The following is a 23,334-nucleotide window of genomic DNA, read 5'->3' on the forward strand; positions in this document are numbered from 1 at the left end:
GATCTAACCTCTTGTCGAGTGGTTCGAATCCGAGTTTTGAAACAAGTTTTATATATTTTGATATTGATCATCAAGGTAATCCATTCCAAAACATTTCCTTGGGTTGATTTCTTATCGTTTTTGGAGTTCTTAAATATTTTAGATCCGAAGGTATTGTTTTTTCAACATAGTTGTTAGATCAAATTCACAGAGTTACATAATTTTTCATCCATGGAAGAAGTGAATGATCATAAGATTATATTCCTAGCTTCTTATTCCGTCAAATTTCTAAAATTGTAGAAATATTGAAATAGCTATAAAAATCATTCTTACTCATGTAAATTAATAAACAAGCCTTCACACGAGTTTATAACTCAATCAAGATTAAGTTCGAGTTGTATATGATCATTTTATGAAATATTAATCTTCTCAGTTAGAAGATTATTTCGTACTCAAATCTTATACTATTATAGATGATACCCCACTCACATGTCTCCACATGTGATTTGTATCAGATCATTTGTAACCATTATAAGGTGGGTCGTGTCAATAGCATAGAACCTTTAGATCATTAATTAAACATGATACTCGTGAATGTCAATCGCACAGTGCTCAAGATTACACTAATAATCTTGACTTTTTCATAGAACAGATAACATGAAACTATAAATAAAATAATCAAAATTATTAGTAAAAAATTAAAAATTAATTACGAGGATTTAAAGTATAATCCCGGGTTGGATCGTGTGGGTAAATAAGCCTAAACTCGAACTTGGTCCAAAACGTGTTCTTGGACTTGACGCACAAGCTAGATTGGACACAGCTTTCATTCTAAAAACATTTTGTCCGAGGAAGAGCTTCCATAGTTAAGTTGCTTCTTGGAAATGATGGCTTCCACTCCCACTTTGACTAACCCTAATTCTCGATTTTGTAAGGTCATCACCTCTCTAACTAGGAATCCTATAGGTTTCTCTTCATAGCTTAAGTCCTTGTTCAAGTGTAGGGATTAAAAGCCAATTTTGTACGATGAGTCTGTCATATACTTTCTCAAGGACGACAAGTATGATAGTAGTCTCAATACATATGCTAGTAGACATACTATTTATAGGACTTTGAATGGTCGGTTGTACCAATGGCTTAACCATCGTATCTTTTCGAATCTCAAGAACCCTTTCAAAGTAGTCACTTTTAGAAACATGTGGTCCTCCCACTAAGATTTAAATCTATGCACCTCGTGTTTGCATAGCTTTTATGTCTGTCATATGCATAGCTTTTATGTATGCGTCCTTGCCTTTTATCTTTTGAATGATATTGTTTGTGGCTTGGATCAACTTTGGTTTTGATAATTCACTCTTTTTGAACTTTTTCTATTACATGATAGACGTGACACCTTCTTTTGTGCTAATAGTCATTTAGTAATGATTGTTATCGATGAATTCTACTAAATGTAGTTAGGGCGTAGGCTCATAACATGTCCTCTACGGTTTGATTCAAACTATCTGTCTTAGGATGAAAAATTATATTGAAATCCAATCGGGTTCTAATTACCTTCTGCAACCTCCTCCAAAAGTTGGAGCTGAATCATGGATCGTTGTCTGATTGGAACACCATGGAATCTCACTATCTTTGACATGTACAATCGTGTCCAACGTTTATCTCAATAGGTAGGCTTTTCTAAGTAAAAGTAGACAAACTTAGTGGGTCCATCTATGATGACCTAAATTAACGTGAAATCTCAAGTTATTTACAATTGAAAACGAGAGACGGATACAAAATGCTAAAATGACAACTCATAAGAAATAAATTAAATTAATGTTCTGAGTCGACACCCTTTTATGACAGCACAGCTCTCAAGCACTCCCCCACCTCGACAGGTAACCTTTGATCATTTGAAAAGGAAAGTATACTTGCAGCACAATAAATGTCTAATCTTACATGTCTTTCGAGATCGTGACAATTTTCATAGATCGAAACAATTTCAGAATTAAATTAATATTTTGTTCGTATTTGTAAAAACCATAATTAAAGTAAAATCCATATCAATATTGATATTTAAAGAGTTAAGGATAACACCAATCGTCGCCCATCCACCAATCGTTGCCCATTATGGATAACACCGGTAACAAGCGCCGCCGCGTGCTGTTGATATCCTTCCCTGCTCAAGGCCACATCAACCCTTCCCTCCAATTCGCCAAGCGCCTCACGCGCCACCACGTCCATGTCACTTTTGTCACCTCCCTCTCCGTTTACCGCCGCATGCCCCAAATCCCAACGCTCCCTCATGTCTCCTTCGCCTCCTACTCCGACGGCTACGACGACGGTTTCAAACCAGGAGATGACGATCCCAATCGCTCACATTCCGAGATGGAGCGCCTCGGATCCGAAGCGGTAAAGGATATGATTACAACAAACGCGGAGGAAGGCCAGCCCTTCACTTGCGTCGTATATTCCATACTCTTCCCATGGGTGGCTGTGGTGGCGCGTTCCCTCTGTTAAACCTAAAATAGATCATAACTGTATATACTAAAATAGTCTAAGATTTACTAGTTTATGATTTGAAGGGTTTGTTACCAAATCTATGATTTTATGGTTTGTTACCAAATCATAGATTTGGAATGTAATCTTCATTATACGCATCTATAAATACATGAGGTTGTGCCATTCAATCTAACATGGTATCAGAGCCAAGGTTTATTTTTTAAACTCCTCGCCATGTCTTCTTCCTCCTCTCCATCCACCATCTCCAACACCGTCTCAACTACCATGGCGACTTTTGGCCTTAAACAATATCCAATCCCTCTACACCATGTTGTCACAATTCGTCTAACCAAAAACAACTTCATCATATGGCGTGCCCAGCTCCTCCCCTACCTACGGAGTACGAAGCTTATGGGCTACCTCGATGGCACCAATGTTGCACCTGCCAAGCTGATCCCTTCCTCAACTGCTGCTGGTGCTGAGCTGGTCTCTAATCCGGCCTATAATCAGTGGTATGATCAGGATCAACAAGTCCTTAGCGGCCTTCTCTCCTCCATGTCTGAGGAGATTCTTCATGATGTGGTTGCCGCTACTACGTCCAAGGAGGCGTGGGATACCCTGCAGCGGATGTTTTCATCGTCAACTCGTGCTCGCACTACTCAGATTCGTGTTGAGCTTGCCACGTCCAAGAAACGAGATCAATCTGCTGCAAATTATTTTTGCAAGATCAAAGGGCTAGCCACCGAGCTGGCCGCCGCCGGCTCTGCCTTGCAGGATGATGATGTGATCGCGTATCTTCTCGCTGGTCTTGGCCCTGACTATGATCCCTTCGTCACCTCAATGACTACCAAGAGTGAAGCCCTCACCCTTGATGATGTGTTTGCACATCTAATGACGTATGAAGCTCGCCAACTACAACACCAGGCTGAACTTCAGTTAAATCTTGGATCTTCTGCCAATTATGCTAGTCGTGGTGGTCAGCAGAAGAATCGTGGGCGTAGGGATCGCGGTCGTGGTCGTTCTCAAGGTTATGCACCCTCTCGTCCTGCTGGTGATCGTCGTGGCCCTTCTGCTCGTCCTTCCTGCCAGATCTGCGGCAAAGTGGGGCATACTGCTATCCGCTGCTGGCATAGGATGGATGAGTCCTATCAAGATGAACCTTCTTCTGCTCCTCCTACGGCACTGGCGGCTACTTCCTCTTACAAGATTGACCCAAATTGGTACAGCGACACAGGCGCTACGGACCATATCACCAGTGACCTGGATCGTCTCGCTGTGCGTGAACGTTATCATGGAGGTGAACAAGTTCAAGTCGGCAATGGAGCAGGTTTGCGTGTTTTGCATACTGGTCATTCTCTAATTAATACTGCTACTCGTCCTCTTGCGTTGCGTAATATTTTGCATGTGCCTGAAATTTCCAAACATCTTCTTTCTGTTCATAAATTTTCTCGTGATAATGACGTATTTTTTGAATTCCATCCTTGGCATTTTTCTATAAAGGATCGACAGTCGAGGAAAAGTCTCCTAAATGGGAGGTGTGAATCTGGTCTTTATCCTATTAAGCCATCCGATGTCGATAATCTCAAGCACGCCTTGGTGAGCAGATCTATTACTCACGCCCAATGGCATGCTCGTCTTGGACATCCTTCATCTCAAGTAATAAAATCCATTTTGCGTCTAAATAATATTTCGTGTGCTAGTGAGTCATCTTTGTCAGTTTGTAATGCGTGTCAGTTAGCAAAGAGTCATCGATTACCATATACTAGTTTTTCCCATAGGTCTTCGTCACCTTTGGAACTTATTTTTTCGGATGTTTGGGGCCCTGCACCTCCATCTGTTGGGGGTTTTAAATATTATATTAGTTTCATTGATGATTTTAGTAAATTTTCGTGGATCTATTTGATGCATGATCGTACAGAAGCTCCTCGTATATTTTTGCAATTCCAAGCTCATGTTGAGCGCCTCCTAGATACTAAAATCAAGTGGGTTCAATCTGATTGGGGTGGGGAATATCAGAAAATTCATAACACATTTTTTCGTTCCCTTGGAATTGGTCATCGTGTTTCGTGCCCTCACACACATCAACAAAATGGGTCTGCTGAACGCAAGCATCGTCATATTGTTGAAACTGGCCTAGCCCTTCTAGCTCATGCTCATGTACCTATTAAATTTTGGGACGACGCGTTTCTTACAGCCACATATCTCATCAATCGTCTTCCTACTCGTGTCATCGATAAAAAATGCCCCTTAGAGCTTCTTTTTCATACCCCACCAAATTACTCCTTATTAAAAATTTTTGGGTGTGCCTGTTGGCCTCATCTTCGTCCTTATAACAAACAAAAGCTCTCTTTTCGATCAAAGGAATGTGTCTTTCTAGGCTACAGTTCTTCACATAAAGGGTATAAGTGTCTTGACACCGATTCTGGTCGTGTCTATATGTCTAGAGATGTCATATTTGATGAAAATGTTTTTCCATTCAAGAGAGCCTCACCTAATTCTTCCCCAATCATGCAGTCGACGCATAATGCCCCTGATTTGTGCACCTTGCATTTGGGTAATAGCAGTACTAATTTGGAGAATGATCACATGCATATGTCTGGGCCTACTAACTCTTTGGATGCAGAAAATTTGGTGTCTACATCAGCTTCGGAATTGCCGCAACAATCCTCCGCGTCGCTGCCATTCGAATCGGCGTTGGTTGTTCCGCCAATGATTGAGGCATCGGCTTCTCCGCCAGCAGATGATATTGCGCAATGCCCGGTCGAATCCTCGGCCGTTGGTCAACCAACTGCTGTAGCATCGGTTGCTCCCCTCGCAACGGCTGATACGGCCGTCCCCTCAAATGTGGATCCTGCACCTACTACTCATCCGTATGGTACTCGATTGAAGCACAATATCAAAAAACCCAAGGTGCGTACAGATGGAACAGTAACATATCTTGTAGCTCGGTCTTCTGCCTCTGAACCTACTTCACATATTACTGCTATGGAGCATCCCCTCTGGCGTCAGGCAATGAATGATGAATTTCAGGCACTTCAAAAAAATAAGACATGGCACTTAGTTCCTCCTCGTGCTGGTCTTAACGTTATTGATTGCAAATGGGTTTTCAAACTCAAACAAAAGCCAGATGGCTCTATTGATCGCTACAAAGCACGCCTGGTTGCTAAAGGTTTTAAACAGCAGTATGGCGTCGATTATGATGATACCTTTAGTCCAGTTGTTAAGCCCACTACCATTCGGCTCTTATTATCTCTTGCTATTTCTCGTGGTTGGGCTATTCGGCAGATTGATATTCAAAATGCTTTTCTTCATGGCCTTCTTAATGAAGATGTTTATATGAAGCAGCCCCCTGGATTTGTGGATTCTCAACACCCTGGTTATCTCTGCAAGCTGGATAAGTCGCTTTATGGCCTTAAACAAGCTCCGCGTGCCTGGTTTTCTCGCCTTAGCTCCAAACTATTACAGCTGGATTTTACACCTTCAAAGGCTGATGTCTCTCTTTTTATTTTTAACAAAACGGGCATTCAGATGTATATTCTCATCTACGTTGATGATATTATTATCATCAGCTCATCTTCTACGGCTACTGAGAAACTTCTTACACAGCTTCAGGATGATTTTGCCGTCAAGGATCTTGGTATTTTGAGTTATTTTCTTGGGATTGAGGTCCGCCATACTTCTAGTGGACTTATTCTGACACAACATAAATACATTCGAGATTTATTAGCCAGAACCAATATGCTCACCTCCAAAGGTGTGCCCACACCTATGCTTCCCAGTGAGAAGTTGTTATTGAATGGTGGTGAAAAGCTCTCACCTGAGGATACTACTCGCTATCGAAGTGTCGTTGGTGCTCTCCAATATTTGTCTCTGACACGTCCTGATATATCCTTCTGTGTCAACAGAGTGTGTCAGTTCATGTCCTCTCCGACTTCTATACATTGGGCGGCAGTCAAACGAATTCTCCGTTATCTACATGACACTATTGATATGGGTTTGTGTCTTACAAAGTCCAGCACTGATTTGTTGAGTGCCTTTTCAGATGCTGATTGGGCTGGGAATCCTGATGATCGTCGAAGCACTGGAGGCTATGTGATCTTCTTTGGTGGCAATCTTATCTCTTGGAGTTCGAGGAAACAATCGACAGTTTCTCGTTCTAGTACGGAAGCCGAATATAAGGCGGTTGCTGATGCCACTGCCGAATTAATTTGGATCCAAGTTCTCTTGCGTGAGCTCGGGATCTCGCAAGCGCGAGCGCCTAGCCTATGGTGTGACAACATTGGTGCCACCTACCTATCCGCCAATCCAATCTTTCATCGACGGACGAAGCATGTTGAGGTTGATTATCACTTCGTTCGTGAACGAGTATCGACTCGTCAGCTTGATGTTCGACTCATATCTTCCAAGGATCAGCTCGCCGATATCATGACAAAGCCACTGCCAGCTCCTTCTTTTGGCTATTTTAGGCGCAATCTGAACTTAGTAGTACATCGTCCAGATTGAGGGGGGGTGTTAAACCTAAAATAGATCATAACTGTATATACTAAAATAGTCTAAGATTTACTAGTTTATGATTTGAAGGGTTTGTTACCAAATCTATGATTTTATGGTTTGTTACCAAATCATAGATTTGGAATGTAATCTTCATTATACGCATCTATAAATACATGAGGTTGTGCCATTCAATCTAACACCCTCCACCTCCCTTCAATTCTTCTCTGGATTGAACCCGCCACCGTTTTTACTCTGTACTACCATTACTTCAATGGCTACAAAGACACCATAACCCAGAGCATTCTCGACAACCCTTCAAGAACAATTCAATTACCTGGACTTCCATTAGTAACTGGCCATGACGTTCCATCGTTTCTCCTTCCTTCCAATGTTTATGATTTTGGCTTCTCCGTATTCCGAAGGCTATTTGAATTACTGGCTCAACAGACCAATCCCAAGGTTCTAGTCAACACGTTCGAGGCCTTGGAGCAGGACGTGGTGCGAGGGATGGACAAGCTCCATTTGGTGCCCATTGGACCCTTGGTTCCGTCGGCTTTTCTGGACTGTGAGGACCCTTCAGATGCCTCTTTTGGCGGTGATATGTTTCCATGTAGTCGTAACAACGATGATTACATTAGTTGGCTGAACTCCAACCCCAAAGCAGCTGTTGTTTATGTATCGTTTGGAAGCATTTCGAGGCTGTCTAAGGAACAGAATGAGGAGATTGCAAGTGGGCTGTTGAGCTTTGGACAACCGTTTCTTTGGGTGATTAAAGATGAAGATATGGGAGATGATACATTGAGTTGCAGGTAAGGTTTAATAAAATAAGTGTCTGCTAGGAATCATGGATCTACACAGTGATATGATATGATATTGTCCACTTTAATCATAAGCTCTCATGACTTTGTAAACTATATTTCTTGCTTATAAATTCATAATGATTCCCTAAATTAGCCAATGTGGGACTCTCTCCTCACAGTCCTCCCCTCGAACAAAGTACAACATAAAGCCTCTCCTGAAGCCTATGGAGCCCTCAAACAACCTCCCCTTAATCGAGACTCGAATCCTTCTCTGGAGCACTTGAATAAAGTACACTATTTGTTTGACACTTTAGTCATTTTTTAGAGCCTCTCTTCAAGCCTATGGAGTCCAAGTATAGCTTCCCCTTAATCGAGACTCGACTCCTTCTCTAGAGCCCTTGAACACTTTTGAGAGACTCTCTTCAAGCCTATGGAGCCCTCGAATAACTTCTCCTTAATCAAGGCTCAAGTATTTCTCTGGAGCACTCGAATACTTTTGAGGGGCTCTCTTCAGGCCTATGGAGCCATCGAACAACCTCCCCTTAATTGAAGCTTGACTCCTTCTCTAGAGCCCTAGAACAAAGTACACCTTTTGTTTTGCACTTTAATCACTTTTAAGAGCCTCTCTTCAGGCCTATGGAGCCCTTAAATAGCCTCCCCTTAGTTGAGGCTTGACTCCTCTGGATCTCTTGAACAAAGTACACCCTTCGTTCGACACTTTAGTCACTTCTGAGAGCCTCTTTTCAGGCCTATGGAGCCCTCAAATAGTCTCCCCTTAATTGAGGCTCGACTCCTTCTCTGGAGCCCTCGAACAAATTACACCCTTTGTTCGACACTTTAGTCAATTTTGAGAGCCTCTCTTCAGGCCTATGGAGCCCTCAAATAGCCTCCTCTTAATCGAGGCTCGACTTCTTCTCTGGAGCCATCAAACAAAGTACACCGTTTGTTTGACACTTTAGTCACTTTTGAGAGCCTCTCTTTAGGCCTATGGAGCCCTCGAATAGCTTCCTCTTAATCGAGCCTTGACTACTTCTCTGGAGCCCTCAAACACTTTTGAGAGACTCTCTTCAGGCCTATGGAGCTCTCGAACAGTCTCTCCTTAATCGAGGTTCAACTCCTTCTCTGGAGCCCTTGAGCAAAATACACCATTTGTTTGACACTTTAGTCACTTTTGACTACACCTTCGAGTCTCACAATTCCTTGTTCAACATTTGAGGATTCTATTGACATGGCTAAGTTTAGGGCATGACTCTGATACCATGTTAGGAATCACGTATCTCCACAATGGTATAATATTGTCACTTTGAGCCTAAGCTTTTATAGCTTTGCTTTGGGCTTCCCTAAAATGCCTCATACCAATGAAGATGTATTCCTTCTTGCATGATCATTCCCTAAATTAGCTAATGTGAGACTCTCTCACAACCATCTCCGAAATAATTGGCTCATGCCATCTTTAATTGCAGGGAGGAACTAGAAGCGATAGGAAAGATAGTTCCATGGTGTTCACAACTAGAGGTTCTATCAAGCCCAGCCACAGGATGTTTTGTAACGCACTGTGGATGGAACTCGACGTTGGAGAGTTTGGTTTGCGGGGTCCCAATGGTGGGGTTCCCACAGTGGGCGGATCAAGGAACCAATGCAAAGATCATTCAAGACATGGCAGAGACGGGAGTGAGGGTGGAGGTGGGCATGGATGGCATGGTCAAGCGAGAAGAGATAAAAAGGTGCTTGGAGGTGGTGATGGGAGATTCAAACAAAGGGGAAGAGATAAGGAAGAAGGCCCTCAAATGGAAGGAGTTGGCCAAGGAAGCTGCTAGGGATGGTGGCTCATCAGATGCCAACTTCAAGGCTTTTGTGGACCAAGTTTGTTCTTAATAATATTTCAATCAGATGCCAACTTCAAGGCTTTTGTGGACCAAGTTTGTTCTTAATAATATTTCAATCATGCAATTTGATGACAGAAATATTTTTAAGTATTTCTTCTCATCATCTCGTTTCAAACCACAAATATTTGAAGTTCATATCATTCAAGTTTTTGTTTAGGATGTTTTCATTGCTATTAGGTGTGATGTTAACAAGAAATGGTAATAAAATAAGAATAAAAAAATTAAAATATGGAAAGACTAGATTAACATGAAGAATTTTATGAGAATTTGAATACCATCGAATTTTTACATGTTTTTTCCCATAAAATTGGCATTCAAATTGGTAGGAATTCCCAGCCGACATCTTTCTACCGAGTCAGAGGACATCTTTTCCAGTAGGCTTGACTTTACTCGAGATTCTTTTTAGCTTTATTGAAAGCTAAGTTGTTCATTTTGCAAATTCATGTATTTTAGAACTTCAATACTAGTCATTCAAGTGGTGTCTTGTCAAGTACTTCGAATTACGAGTTTAGAAACAAGTTTTCTATACTTTTGATGTTGATCATCAGGGTAATCCATTCCAAAACATTGTTGTGCGCCGAAAGCAGAACAAATGTACTCACAACACCAATATGTCACTCAAGAAATACAATGTGACACACAAAATTTGATGTTTTCAAAAACAGAAAGAATGTCATTATATAGCCTTTTGTTGAACCTAAAAATATCAGTGAAACTAACCAAACCTAAAAATATCAAGGAAACTTATCTCAGAGAATAGGACTAATAAGAAAACTTATCCTAGAGAATAGGACCAATCATTCCTAAAGAATAGCACCGACAATTTACAACAATCTTCACCTTGTCATAAGATCTACAGTTGATAACTGATTTGGTTGCTACCACGTCAACACACTACTCCTTTCTTCCGACGTTGATGAAATCCAAACAACGTCAGAACTTTTCACGAGCGATCACCTTTGTCAACATATCAGGAGGGTTATTAGCAGTTCCAATTTTTAATAAACGAATATCCCCTTCGCTAATAATTTCTTGAATAAAGTAAAAACGAACATCAATATGTTTAGTACGAGCATGATGGACTTGATTTTTTGACAAACAAATAGTGCTCTGACTATCACAAACCACATCTATATGTTCCTGCAAAATACCCAAGTCATGGATCAAACCATGCATCCAAATAGCTTCTTTAAAAGCTTCCGTTACTACCATATACTCTGCTTCGATGGTAGACAATGCAACAGTAGACTGCAATGTTGAACGCCAACAAACAAGTCCACCAGCCATAGTAAATAAATAACTCGTAGTAGATCGTCGCTTATCCAAATCCCAGCATAATCAGAATCCACATAACCAACTAAGAATCCATTTGACAGCCTGCCAATGCTCTTTACCAGGATTATGCATATAACGACTCACGATGCTTACTGCGTGTGAAAGATCAGGTCGAGTACACACCATAGCATACATCAAAGCACCAACAGCATTTGTATAAGGAATATTCTCCATATACCTTTTGTCATCGTCAGAACTTGGACACATGGAAACACTAAGCTTGAAATGAGGAGCAAGTGGAGTACCAACGGGTTTGGTTGAATTATTCAAACTAAATCTTGTCAATACCTTGCGTAGATATTGAGACTGAGTCAACCAATTTGTACCTTTTTTCCGATCTCGCTCTATCTCCATTCCAAGTATTTTCTTTGCATGGCCTAAATCTTTCATTTCAAATGTCTTAGAAAGATGATCTTTGAGCTTATCAATCTCCACCTGTCTCTTTGAAGCATTTAACATATCATCAACATATAAGAGCAAATAGATAAACGATCCATCATCGAGACACTGATAATACACACAATGATCAAATTGACTATGAGTATACATATGCTCTACCATGAAATGATCAAACCTTTTATACCATTGGCGAGGAGATTGCTTCAGCCCATACAAAGATTTCTTCAGTCTGCATAATAAATGTTGCTGTCCAACTACTCGAAAATCAACCGGTTGCACCATATATATTTCTTCTTCCAAATTTTCATGCAAAAAAGCAGTTTTTACATCGAGTTGTACAAGCTCAAGATTAAATTGAGCAACCAAAGCCAACAAAATTCGAATGGAAGTATTTTACTGCAGGTGAGAAAATTTCATTGTAATCAATACCTTCTTTTTGTGCATAGCCTTTAGCCACAAGTTCAACTTTATAACGTATACCAGAAGAATCTTCTTTTTTCTGCAAAAACCCATTTACAACCAATTTCCTTCTTATCTTTTGGAAGTGTACTAAATCTCAAGTTTGATTTATCTGCAATGATGATATATCCTGAATCACAGCCTCTTGCCACTATCCGGGCTCTTAATAGCATCTTTGTAACTGTTAAGAACTTCATCAATTAAAGAGAAAGCATATGCTATCGTATCATCAAACCTTGCAAATTTTCGAATTACCCTTCGTGGTCTATTCTTGGCGATAGACTCAGGTTTCTCCACTCTTTCATTTACAAGGCTTTGCTCCTGTTCTAAGACATTAGAGTTATTATCTACCTGATCAATAGGTTCTTCAGTAGGAGCAACCATATCAGGAGAGAACACCACCTTCTCCACCTGCTTCTATGTCTCGTCATTATTTTCAATTTTCTGCAAAAATATTCCAGACTCATCGAATGTCATATCTCGACTATTAACCATCTTACTTGTTTCTGGACACCATAACCTAGCCCTTCACACCTTTGCTAAAGCCATAAACTTGGCTTTTTTTGCTCTATGATCCAGATTTGAGTCGTCACATGATAATAAGCAAGACACTCAAACACATGCAATTTATCATAATCACTAATAGGAGTACCTGACCATACCTCAAGCGGAGTTCTCCCACCATTTCCAGAAACAGGTAAACGATTCACCAAGTGAACTGCATAACTGAGAGCCTCAGCCCAAAATGCCTTACTCAATCCTGCTTGAGACAATATGCATCGAACCTTTTCTATTAATGTCTGGGTCATTCTCTCAGCAACTCCATTTTGTTGTGGCTTACCAGGAACAGTGAAGTGTCGAACGATCCCTTCATCTCGGCATACTTTAAGGAATGGATCATAAGTATATTCTCCCCCGTTGTCTGATCTCAGCTTTTTGATTTTCCTGTCCGTATGATTCTCTACCATTTTCTTCCACTCTAGGAAGATTTGGAGAACCTCGTTTTTGTGCCTCATGGGATACATCCAAACTCTCCTCGAGTAGTCATCAATAAAGGTGACAAACCACCTCTTTCCTCCCAATGAGACATTCTTCGTGGGACCCCATACATCAGTGTGAAGATAATCCAAAATGCCCTTTGTTTGGTGTATAGATGTACCAAACTTCAATTTTTTTTGTTTACCAAATATACAATGTTCACAGAAATCAATTTTACGAGTTGTGGCACCCTTAAGGACTCCTTGGTTCACCAATGTCTGAAGCGCCTTCTCACCAGCATGCCCGAGTCGCATGTGTCATAATTTCGATATGTCTTGTTCTTTCGAACTTGCCACAGCAGCATGCGTAATTATTGTGGTTCCGTTGAGGTTGTATATGCTACCTCTTCTAGTTCCTTTAATTGCCACCAAAGCTCCACAAGCTACTTTCAAATTCCCTCATTCCAAAATGATGCGATAACCACTCGCATCCAAAACGCCAAGGGAAATCCAATTTTTCTTCAAGTCAGGGACATACCTCACATCATTGAGTTTTCATATAACCCCATCAAACATCTTGATTTGTACTGAGCCGATTCCCATCATCTTGCAAGTACTATCATTGCCCATATAGACAACTCCACCATTGAACTTTTTGAAGTCCACCAAGAATCAAGAATCCATTCACTGGTTTGGCTGACTGATAGGGAGATTGTCAAGGCATCATCTGTATCAGTGTCGTCATCTCTAACCACATTGGACTTCGACCCCTTCTCTTTTAAGATTAGACAATCTTTCTTTCAATTGCCTTTCTGTCGACAATATGCACACTCATTTTTATCAAGTTTTCTCCAATTATCAGATCTACCTCTCGACTTTAATCGGGACTCTCCACATTCGTTCCTTTTCCAAGTAGAAGTCCTTCCATGAATAGTGAGAACATTTGAGCTAGAACATTGATATGTCTCCTTTTCCTTCTTTTGCATCTCATTATTTATTAAGACATTTGAAACATCTTCAAAATCAATACTAGTGATTTCATGTAGTAGGGTCGTTACTAAAAACTCGTAGGATTCCGACAAAGAATTTAATAACAACAACGCCTTGTCCTTGTCATCAATCTTAACATCAAGATTGAGCAAATTAGTGATGATTTTGTTAAAATCATCAAATGCTCAGCCATTGAGATACCTTCCTTGCAGTCAAAACGGAAGAGTTTCTCCTTCAAATAGAGTTTATTTCCACACTCTTCTTCATATATTTTGCCTCAAGCTTGTCCCATAATTCTTTCGTCATGGTAACCTTCATAAATGGATATTTTTTATCCTTGACAAGACAGGATCGAATAATTCCACAGGCTTGCCGATTTAATTTCATCCATTCTGCTTCTGTCATGTCTTCAGGCATCTCCTCTTGGAGAGAAACATCGAGGTCTTGCATGACCAGCAAATCGCTAACTTCGCCTCGCCAAACACCAAAATTATTGGTTCCATCAAACTTCTCTACTTCGAGATTGGAACTCCACAATCTCAATCCATGCGGTGATGATTCTGCCATTTGCAATAATTAATCTGGATGTAACTAAAAACACAATTCTTGAAAATTGATTTAGAGAATAAGCACGATTGTGAGCACGTCTAGTGGTCGATGAGGCCAAAACTTTCACAATACCCCAAATATCACAATAAGGCTCTGATACCACTTGTTGTGTGCCGATAGTGGAACAAATGTACTCACAACACCAATATGTCACCCAAGAAATACAATGTGACATACAAAACTGATGTTTTCAACCGTAGAAAGAATGTCATTATATAGTCTTTTGTTGAACCTAAAAATATCATCGAAACTAACCGAACCTAAAAATATTAGCAAACTTATCCGAGAGAATAAGACTAATCAGAAAACTTATCCCAGAGAATAAGACTAATCAGTCCTAAAGTAGAGCACCTTATAACAATTTACAACAAACATTTCCTTGGTTGATTCTTTATAGTTTTTGGAGTTGTTTCATATTTTAGATATAAAAGTTTGTTTTTCAATAAAGTTGTAAAATCAAATTCACATAGTTACATAATTTTTCATGCATGGAGGAAGTGAATTACATTTGGTAAGATAATATTCCAGCTTCTTATTTGGTCAAATTTCTAAAATTGTAGAAATATTGAAATGGCTATAAAAATCATTCTCACTCATGTAAATTAATAAAATTAATAGACAAGCCTTCACAGGAGTCTATAACTCAATCAAGATTAAGATCGAGTTGTATATGATCATTTTGTGAAATATTAATCTTGTCAACTAAAATTTTTATAAAGGAAGATTATTTCGTACTCAAATCTTATACTATTATAGATGATACCCCACTCACATATCTCCACATGAATGATTTGTATTAGATCATTTGTAACAATTACAAAGTGGGTCGTGTCAATAGTATAGAACCTTTAGACCATTAATTAAACATGATACTCGTGAATGTCAATCGCATAGTACTCAAGATTACACTTATAATCTTGACTTTTTTAGAGAACAAATAATATTAAACTATAAATAAAATAATCAAGATTGTTAGTGTTCTTGGACTTGACGCACTAGCTAGATTGGACAAAGCTTTCATTCTAAAAACAGAGCTGCAATAGTTAAGTTGCTTCTTGGAAATGATGGCTTCCCCCTTCCACTTTGACCAACCCTAACTCTCGAATTTGCGAGGTCATCACCTCTCACTCGGATTCCTATAATTTTCGTTTCATTGTTTAAGTCTTTGTTTAATTGTAGAGTTAAAAGTCAATTTTGTATGATGAGTCTGTCATATACTTTTTCAAAATAGAAACATACACATTGTGCAAGAGAATAAATATGATGGTAGTCTCAATCTATATGCTATTGGACATACTATTTATAGAACTTTTGAATGTTTCATCCTACCAATAATTTAACCATAGCATCTTTTCCAATCTCAAGAACCCTTTTAAAGGAGTCACTTTTAGAAACATGTGGTCCTCACACTAAGTTTTAAATTTATGCACCTCGTGTTTGCATAATTTTTGCGTCTGTCATATGCATAGCTTTTATGTTTGCCACATGTATCTGCATCTTTGCCATTTATCTTTTGAATGATATTGTTTGTGGCTTGGATCAACTTTGATTTTGATAGTTCACTCTCTTTGAATTTTTTCTAGTACATGAGAGACCCGACACCTTCTTTTGTGCTAATAGTCATTTGGTAATGGTTGTTATTGGTGAATTCTACTAAATGTAGTTGGTTATTCCAACTTTTTGCAAAATCGAGGGCGCAGGCTCGTAACATATCTTCTACGGTTTGATTCAAACTATCCATACTAGGATGAAAGACTGTATTGAAAACCAATCGGGCTCCAATTACCTTATGCAAACTCCTCTGAAAGATGGAGCTAAATTATGGATCGTTGTCTGATTGGAACACCATGAAACCTCACTATCTCTGACATGTACAATCGTGTCTAATGTTTTACTCAATAGGTAGGCTTTGATAAGTGAAAGTGGACAGACTTAGTAGGTCCATGAATGATGACCTAAATTAAGGTGAAATCTGAAGCTATTTACAATTGAAAATGAGAGAGGGATACAAAATGCTTTTATTAAGGTACACGAATAAATAAATAAAATATAAAGACTAAAAATGATATTTATATAGCATAAAAATATAGAATTTTGAGGGGAAAAAGGGCAATTTTTTTTTAATAAGAGCAAACGTCACTTAGATATTTCGCACTACAAATTTCAGAAATCAACCAAAGTTCTTTTGTTAATCGTCGCCCATTATGGATAACACCGGTGACAAGCGCCGCCGCGTGTTGTTGATATCTTTCCCTGCTCAAGGCCACATCAACCCTTCCCTCCAATTCGCCAAGCGCCTCACGCGCCACCACGTCCATGTCACTTTTGTCACCTCCCTCTCCGTTTACCGCCGCATGCCCCCAATCCCAACGCTCCCTCACGTCTCCTTCGCCTCCTTCTCCGACGGCTACGACGATAGTGTCAAACCAGGAGAAGACGATCCCAGTCGCTTCATTTCCGAGATGGAGCGCCTCGGATCCCAAGCAATAAGGGATATGATTACAACAAACGCGGAGGAAGGCCAGCCCTTCACTTGCGTCTTATATTCCATACTCTTACCATGGGTGGATGTGGTGGCGCGTTCCCTCCACCTCCCTTCAACTCTTCTCTGGATTGAACCCGCCACCGTTTTTACTCTGTACTACCATTACTTCAATGGCTACAAAGACACCATAACCCAGAGCATTCTCGACAACCCTTCAAGAACAATTCAATTACCTGGACTTCCATTAGTAACTGGCCATGACGTTCCATCGTTTCTCCTTCCTTCCAATGTTTATGATTTTGCCTTCTCCATATTTCAAAAGCTATTTGAATTACTGGCTCAACAGACCAATCCCAAGGTTCTAGTCAACACGTTCGAGGCCTTGGAGCAGCACGTGATGCGAGGGATGGACAAGTTCCATTTGGTGCCCATTGGACCCTTGGTTCCGTCGGCTTTTCTCGACTGTGAGGACCCTTCAGATGCCTCTTATGGCTGCGATATGTTTCCATGTAGTCGTAACAACGATGATTACATTAGTTGGCTGAACTCCAACCCCAAAGCAGCTGTTGTTTATGTATCGTTTGGAAGCATTTCGAGGCTGTCTAAGGAACAGAAAGAGGAGATTGCAAGTGGGCTTTTGAGCTTTGGACAACCGTTTCTTTGGGTGATTAGAGAGGAAGATATGGGAGATGATACATTGAGTTGCAGGTAAGGTTTAAAATAAGTGTCATTAGTTCTAGGAATCACTTTATCTTTTATCCATTAAACTCTAATGGCTTCACAATATGTATTGGCCAATGTGGGACTCTCCTCCTAACAATCCTCCCCCCTCAAACAAAGTACACCATAGAGCATCTCTTAGGCCTATGGAGCCCTTGAACAACCTCTCCTTAGAGGCACGACTCTTTCTCTGGAGCCATCGAACAAAGTACACCCTTTGTTCGACACTTTAGTCACTTTTGAGAGCATCTCTTCAGGACAATGGAGCCCTCAAATAGCCTTCCCTTACTGGAGCCCTTGAATAAAGTATACCATTTGTTTGACACTTTAGTCACTTTTGAGAGCCTCTCTTTAGGCCTATGAAGCCCTCGAATAGGTTCCCCTTAAGCGAGTCTCGACTACTTCTCTGGAGCTCTCGAACACTTTTGAGAGACTCTCTTGAAATCTATGGAGTCCTCGAACAGTCTCCCCTTATTCGAGACTCGACTCCTTTTCTGGAGCCCTCGAACAAAATACACCCTTTGTACACTTTAGTCACTTTTGACTACACCTCTTGGCTCATAATTCTTTGTTCTACATTTGAGGATTCTATTGACATACCTAAGTTTAGGGTATGGCTCTGATACCATGTTAAGAATCACGGATCTCCACAATGGTATGATATTGTCATTTTGATCATTAGTTTATTAGTTTTTATAACTTTGCTTTGGGCTTCCCTAAAATGCCTCATACCAATGGAGATGTATTCATCCTTACTTATAAATCCATGATCATTCTCTAATTTGAGACTCTCTCGCAAGCAACCATCGGTTTTTAATTGCAGGGAGGAACTAGAAGCTATAGGAAAGATAGTTACATGGTGTTCACAAGTAGAGGTTCTATCAAGCCCAGCCACAGGATGTTTTGTAACGCACTGCGGATGGAATTCGACGTTGGAGAGTTTGGTTTGCGGGGTTCCGATGGTGGGGTTTCCACAGTGGGCGGATCAAGGAACCAATGCAAAGATCATTGAAGACATGTCGGAGACGGGAGTGAGGGTGGAGGTGGGCATGGATGGGATGGTTAAGCGAGAAGAGATAAAAAGGTGCTTGGAGGTGGTGATGGGAGATTCAAACAAAGGGGAAGAGATAAGGAAGAAGGCTCTCAAATGGAAGGAGTTGGCCAAGGAAGCTGCTAGGAATGGTGGCTCATCAGATGCCAACTTCAAGGTTTTTGTTGACCAAGTTTGTTCAAGTTAAAACATCCCTTATTTTTAGATTGCTGTCAGTTTAGTATCGAATTAAATCAGTTGATTTAGTTTAATTTGATTTAGTTTTGATTGGATTTAGTTTTTTATTTGTTTACTGGTTTGTTACTGATTTCTGCTGATATTTAGATTTTCTAAATATCTTTTCGTATTATCTCTATCTATATAGAACATTGTTGCTCTTCCTAATATAATCTTCTTATCAACCATTTAATCACTCATTCTATCAGAGCCAGACATCGGATGATGTGCTAGCCTTTTTGCTGTTTTCTAAAGGGGTAGACACGAGGCTGTGTGCTAGTAAAGACGCTGGCCCCAAAAAGACGTGGATTTGGGGGCGGTCCCACATCGATGGGAGGAAGGAAAGAGTGCCAGCGAGGTGTGCCAGTAAGGACGCTGGCCCCAAAGAGAGGTGGATTTGGGTGCGGTCCCACATCGATTGGAGGAAGGAAAGAGTGCCAGCGAGGTGTGCGAGTAAGGACGCTGGCCCCAAAGAGAGGTGGATTTGGGGGCGGTCCCACATCGATTGGAGGAAAGAAAGAGTGCCAGCGAGACGCTGGGCCTTGAACATGGTGGATTGTGATGTCCCACATTGGTTGGGGAGGACAACAAACCATCATTTATAAGGGTGTGAAAATCTTTCCGTAGCAAACGACTTTTAAAGTCTTGAGAGGAAGCCCGAAAGGGAAAGCACAAATAGGAAAATATCTGCTCGTGGTGGATCTGGGTCGTTAACAATATTTCAATCATACAATTTGATGATAGAAATATTTTTAAATATTTCTTCTCATCATCTCGTTTCAAACCACAAATATTTGAAGTTCATGTCATTCAAGTTTTTGTTTAGGATGTTCTCATTGCTATTAGGTGTGATGTTAACAAGAAATGGTAATAAAATAAGAATAAGAAAATTAAAATATGGAAAGACTAGATTAACATGAAGAATTTTATGAGAATTTGAATACCATGGAATTTTTACACGTTTTTTTCCCATAAAATTGGCATTCAAATTAGTAGAAATTCGTAGCCGACAGCTTTCTACCCAGTAGTCTTAGCGGACATCTTTTCCAGTAGGCTTGACTTAACTCGAGATTCTTTTTAGCTTTCTTGAGAGTTAAGTTGTCCATTTTTTGCAAATTCGTGTATTTTAGAACTTTAATACTAGAGTCATTCAAGTGGTGTTGATCTAACCTCTTGTCAAATAGTTCGAAACACTAGTTTAGAAACAAGTTTTCTATACTTTTGACCTTGATCATCAAGGTAATCCATTCCAAAACATTTCCTTAGGTTGATTCCTTATCGTTTTTGGAGTTCTTTCATATTTTAGATATAAAAGTTTGTTTTTCAATAAAGTTGTAAAATAATATTCCCACCGTTACATAATTTTTCATGCATGGAGGAAGTGAATTACATTTGGTAAGATCATCTTCCCGCTTCTTATTTGGTCAAATTTCTAAAATTGTAGAAATAGTGAAAGGACTATAAAAAATCATTCTCAGTCACGTAAATTAATAAAATTAATAGACAAGCCTTCACAGTAGTTTATAACTCAATCAAGATTAAGATCAAGTTGTATATATGATCATTTTGTGAAATATTAATCTTGTTAGCTAAAAATTTTATAAAGGAACATTATTTCGTACTCAAATCTTATACTATTATAGATGATACCCTACTCACATGTCTCCACATGAATGATTTGTATTAGATCATTTGTAACAATTACAAAGTGGGTCGTGTCAATAGTATGGAACCTTTAGATCATTAATTAAACATGATATTCGTGAATGTCAATCGCATAGTGTTCAAGATTACACTAATAATCTTAGATTTTTTCATAAAACACATAATATCAAACTATAAGTAAAATAATCAACATTATTAGTGTTCTTGGACTTGACCGACAAGCTAGATTGGACAAAGCGTTCATTCTAAAAACATTTTGTCCTAGGAAGAGCTCCAATAGTTAAGTTGCTTCTTGGAAATGATGGCTTTCCCGTCCACTTTGACTAACCCTAACTCTCGAGATTTTGCGAGGTCATAACCGCTGTAACTAGGATTCCTATAATTTTCTGTGATGTCCCACATTGGTTGGGGAGGAGAACAAATCACCCTTTATAAGGGTGTGGAAACCTTCCCCTAGCAGACGCGTTTTAAAGCCTTGAGGGGAAGCCCGAAAGGGAAAGCCCAAAGAGGACAATATCTTCTAGCGGTGGATCTGGGTCGTTACATGGAGAACAAATCACCCTTTATAAGGGTGTGGAAACCTTCCCCTAGCAGACGCGTTTTAAAGCCGGGAAAGCCCAAAGAGGACAATATCTTCTCTTCATGTTACATTTTCTCTTCATAGTTTACGTCCTTATTTAATTGTAGGATTAAAAGTCAATTTTGTGCGATGAGTCTGTCATATACTTTTTCAAAATGGAAACATACACATTGTACACGACAATAAATATGATGGTAGTCTCAATCTATATGCTATTGGACATACTATTTATAGAACTTTTGAATGGCTCATCCTACCAATGATTTAACCATTGCATCTGTTCGAATCTCAAGAACCCTTTCAAAGGAGTCACTTTTAGAAACATGTGATCCTCCCACTAAGTTTTAAATTTATACACCTCGTGTTTGCATAGCTTTTACGTCTATCAAATGTCTAACTTTTATGTCTATCAAATGTCTAACTTTTATGTTTGCCACACGGTATTTGCATCTTTGCCTTTATCTTTTGAATGATATTGTTTGTGGCTTGGATCAAATTTGGTTTTGATAGTTCACTGTCTTTGAATTTTTTCTAGTACATGAGATAACCAACACTTTATTCTGTGCTAATAGTCATTTGGTAATGGTTGTTATCGGTGAATTCTACTAAATGTAGTTAGTTATTCCAACTTTTTGCAAAATCTAGAGCGTAGGCTCGTAACATATTCTCTATGGTTTGATTCAAACTATCTGTCTTAGGATGAAAGATTGTATTGAAATCCAATCGAGTTCTAATTACCTTCTGCAAACTCCTCCAAAAGTTAGAGCTGAATCATGGATCCTTGTCTGATTGGAACACCATGGAACCTCACTATCTTTGACATGTACAATCGTGTCTAACGTTTTACTCGATAGATAGGCTTTTCTAAGTGAAAGTGGACAGACTTAGTGGGTCCATCGATGATGACCTAAATTACCAGATCCCTTTCCCACATTTTTTTTAATTTACATTTCCACTTGATCCCTTCCATATAAAGGGCAGGTAAACAACCTAATAGAAGAAATATATATATATATATATATATATATGAGATAGTAATTGATTATATTAAATCTTACCAAACAAACGTGTATATTTTATTTAATTCTAAAGATTAATCCTACCACATTTTCAAACGCATATTTATCACCAAGGGGAGGTAGAATTGTCACGATCCGATTTTCGAGGATTCGAATCTCGTACCGTGTCTAAAAATCAAGATGATAGTAACAAGTGAAAGCAAAAACAAACGGAAAATAGAGTAAAATTTTGTGTAAATTAAAACATACAACACTATAATCAAAATCCAAAATCCAATATGAATTCATAGCAAACTCAATTATTTACAATTGAAAATGATAGAGGGATACAAAATGCTACAAATGACAACTCATAAGAAATAAATTAAATTGATGTCTCGAGTCGACACCTTTCTATGACAGCACAACTCTCAAGCATTCCTCCCGCTCAACGGGTAACCTTTGATCATTTGAAAAAAAGAAGGGGAAATGATGAGTATAAAAATACTTAGTAAGCAGTCTTCTCGTATATTCTCATCGCATCCTTAACCTAGTAAGTTATCATGGACTTTTCTTTGGGCTTTGAGAAGTTTGGGCCTAGTTCAATAATTTTTTTTTTCTTATCCTTCATGTTATCTACTTATGTAAGCCGGGGACCGGGTCCTCTTGTAAGGTGGGTTTATTTTACACATAATAGTGGGTCCTCATGTATTATATTTTTCTTGTAATTAATTTTTAACCACAATAAAATATTACCGAGTCCAAGATTTGTCCAAATTACATTAGTTACCATTCTTAAGGAACGTCAGAACTCCTACTCCCAATCTGATTCGTCTCTAACTTTCTTCAAAATCCATCTCTTCCATAATCCGACGAATCTGAGAAAAAATCGAGAACATAAAACTTAAGAGCTTACCTTCCAATCTTTCTCATTCTTTATTATAGTTTTGGATGATTCAAGTGACCAGAATACTTCTCCTATGGCCAATGAGCAACTTTCGTGACAGGAGCTTGGCCAAAATCAGACTTTAGGCTGAATTGAGAGGTCTCACATGGATTCCTCTTTCCTTCTCTTTCGGGGTTTTTTTTTTTTCCTTCTTCTTCACTAATCCCTTGACCAAGCCACTGTCACGTACTTGATTAGGGAGGAGGACAAAAATGATGAAAAGACCCGAGATTGACTTTAACAATTTTTAGGAGAACAAAAATGATC

The 23,334-nt window shown here is 39.3% G+C and overlaps 2 protein-coding genes and 1 non-coding gene across 4 annotated transcripts; all 3 read left to right on the forward strand.

Annotated features, from left to right (window-relative positions):
* The first annotated feature begins 1,875 nt into the window (after window positions 1-1,875).
* Window positions 1,876-9,806, forward strand: LOC111779362 (phloretin 4'-O-glucosyltransferase). The gene is made up of 3 exons (XM_023659516.2): window positions 1,876-2,464; window positions 7,151-7,760; window positions 9,215-9,806. Exons 1-3 carry the CDS (start codon window positions 2,086-2,088, stop codon window positions 9,624-9,626), a joined length of 1,401 nt encoding a protein of 466 aa, XP_023515284.2. The 5' UTR covers window positions 1,876-2,085; the 3' UTR covers window positions 9,627-9,806.
* Window positions 3,223-3,362, forward strand: LOC147787482 (small nucleolar RNA Z247). Its single transcript, XR_015413573.1, has one exon. It is a non-coding gene; the product is annotated as a small nucleolar RNA Z247 (small nucleolar RNA).
* Window positions 9,807-16,538: 6,732 nt separating the features above from the next.
* Window positions 16,539-19,703, forward strand: LOC111778287 (phloretin 4'-O-glucosyltransferase-like). 2 transcript variants are annotated; one of them, XM_087118945.1, is made up of 3 exons: window positions 16,539-17,599; window positions 18,435-18,819; window positions 19,088-19,703. In XM_087118945.1, the coding sequence occupies exons 1-3, from the start codon at window positions 16,611-16,613 to the stop codon at window positions 19,481-19,483; spliced, it is 1,770 nt and encodes a 589-aa protein (XP_086975071.1). In that variant the 5' UTR covers window positions 16,539-16,610; the 3' UTR covers window positions 19,484-19,703. The 2 variants fall into 2 exon arrangements, with proteins under 2 accessions (XP_086975071.1, XP_086975072.1); XM_087118946.1 differs by lacking the exon at window positions 19,088-19,703 and having other exon boundaries at window positions 16,548-17,599; window positions 18,435-18,938.
* Window positions 19,704-23,334: the final 3,631 nt, after the last annotated feature.

This window comes from Cucurbita pepo, chromosome 17 (assembly GCF_057944985.1).
Source record: "Cucurbita pepo subsp. pepo isolate OVF chromosome 17, ASM5794498v1, whole genome shotgun sequence".
Lineage (NCBI taxonomy): Eukaryota > Viridiplantae > Streptophyta > Magnoliopsida > Cucurbitales > Cucurbitaceae > Cucurbita > Cucurbita pepo.

Bases quoted from the DNA above. Each gene is read 5' to 3' on its own strand.
- LOC111779362 (XM_023659516.2), top strand. From the start codon at position 2,086: ATGGATAACACCGGTAACAAGCGCCGCCGCGTGCTGTTGATATCCTTC. The intron at 2,465-7,150 runs CCCTCTGTTAAA...TTCAATCTAACA, and splicing joins GGTGGCTGTGGTGGCGCGTT to CCCTCCACCTCCCTTCAATT. The intron at 7,761-9,214 runs GTAAGGTTTAAT...CTTTAATTGCAG, and splicing joins GATGATACATTGAGTTGCAG to GGAGGAACTAGAAGCGATAG.
- LOC111778287 (XM_087118945.1), top strand. From the start codon at position 16,611: ATGGATAACACCGGTGACAAGCGCCGCCGCGTGTTGTTGATATCTTTC. The intron at 17,600-18,434 runs GTAAGGTTTAAA...TTTTAATTGCAG, and splicing joins GATGATACATTGAGTTGCAG to GGAGGAACTAGAAGCTATAG. The intron at 18,820-19,087 runs GTTTTTGTTGAC...TCATTCTATCAG, and splicing joins CATCAGATGCCAACTTCAAG to AGCCAGACATCGGATGATGT.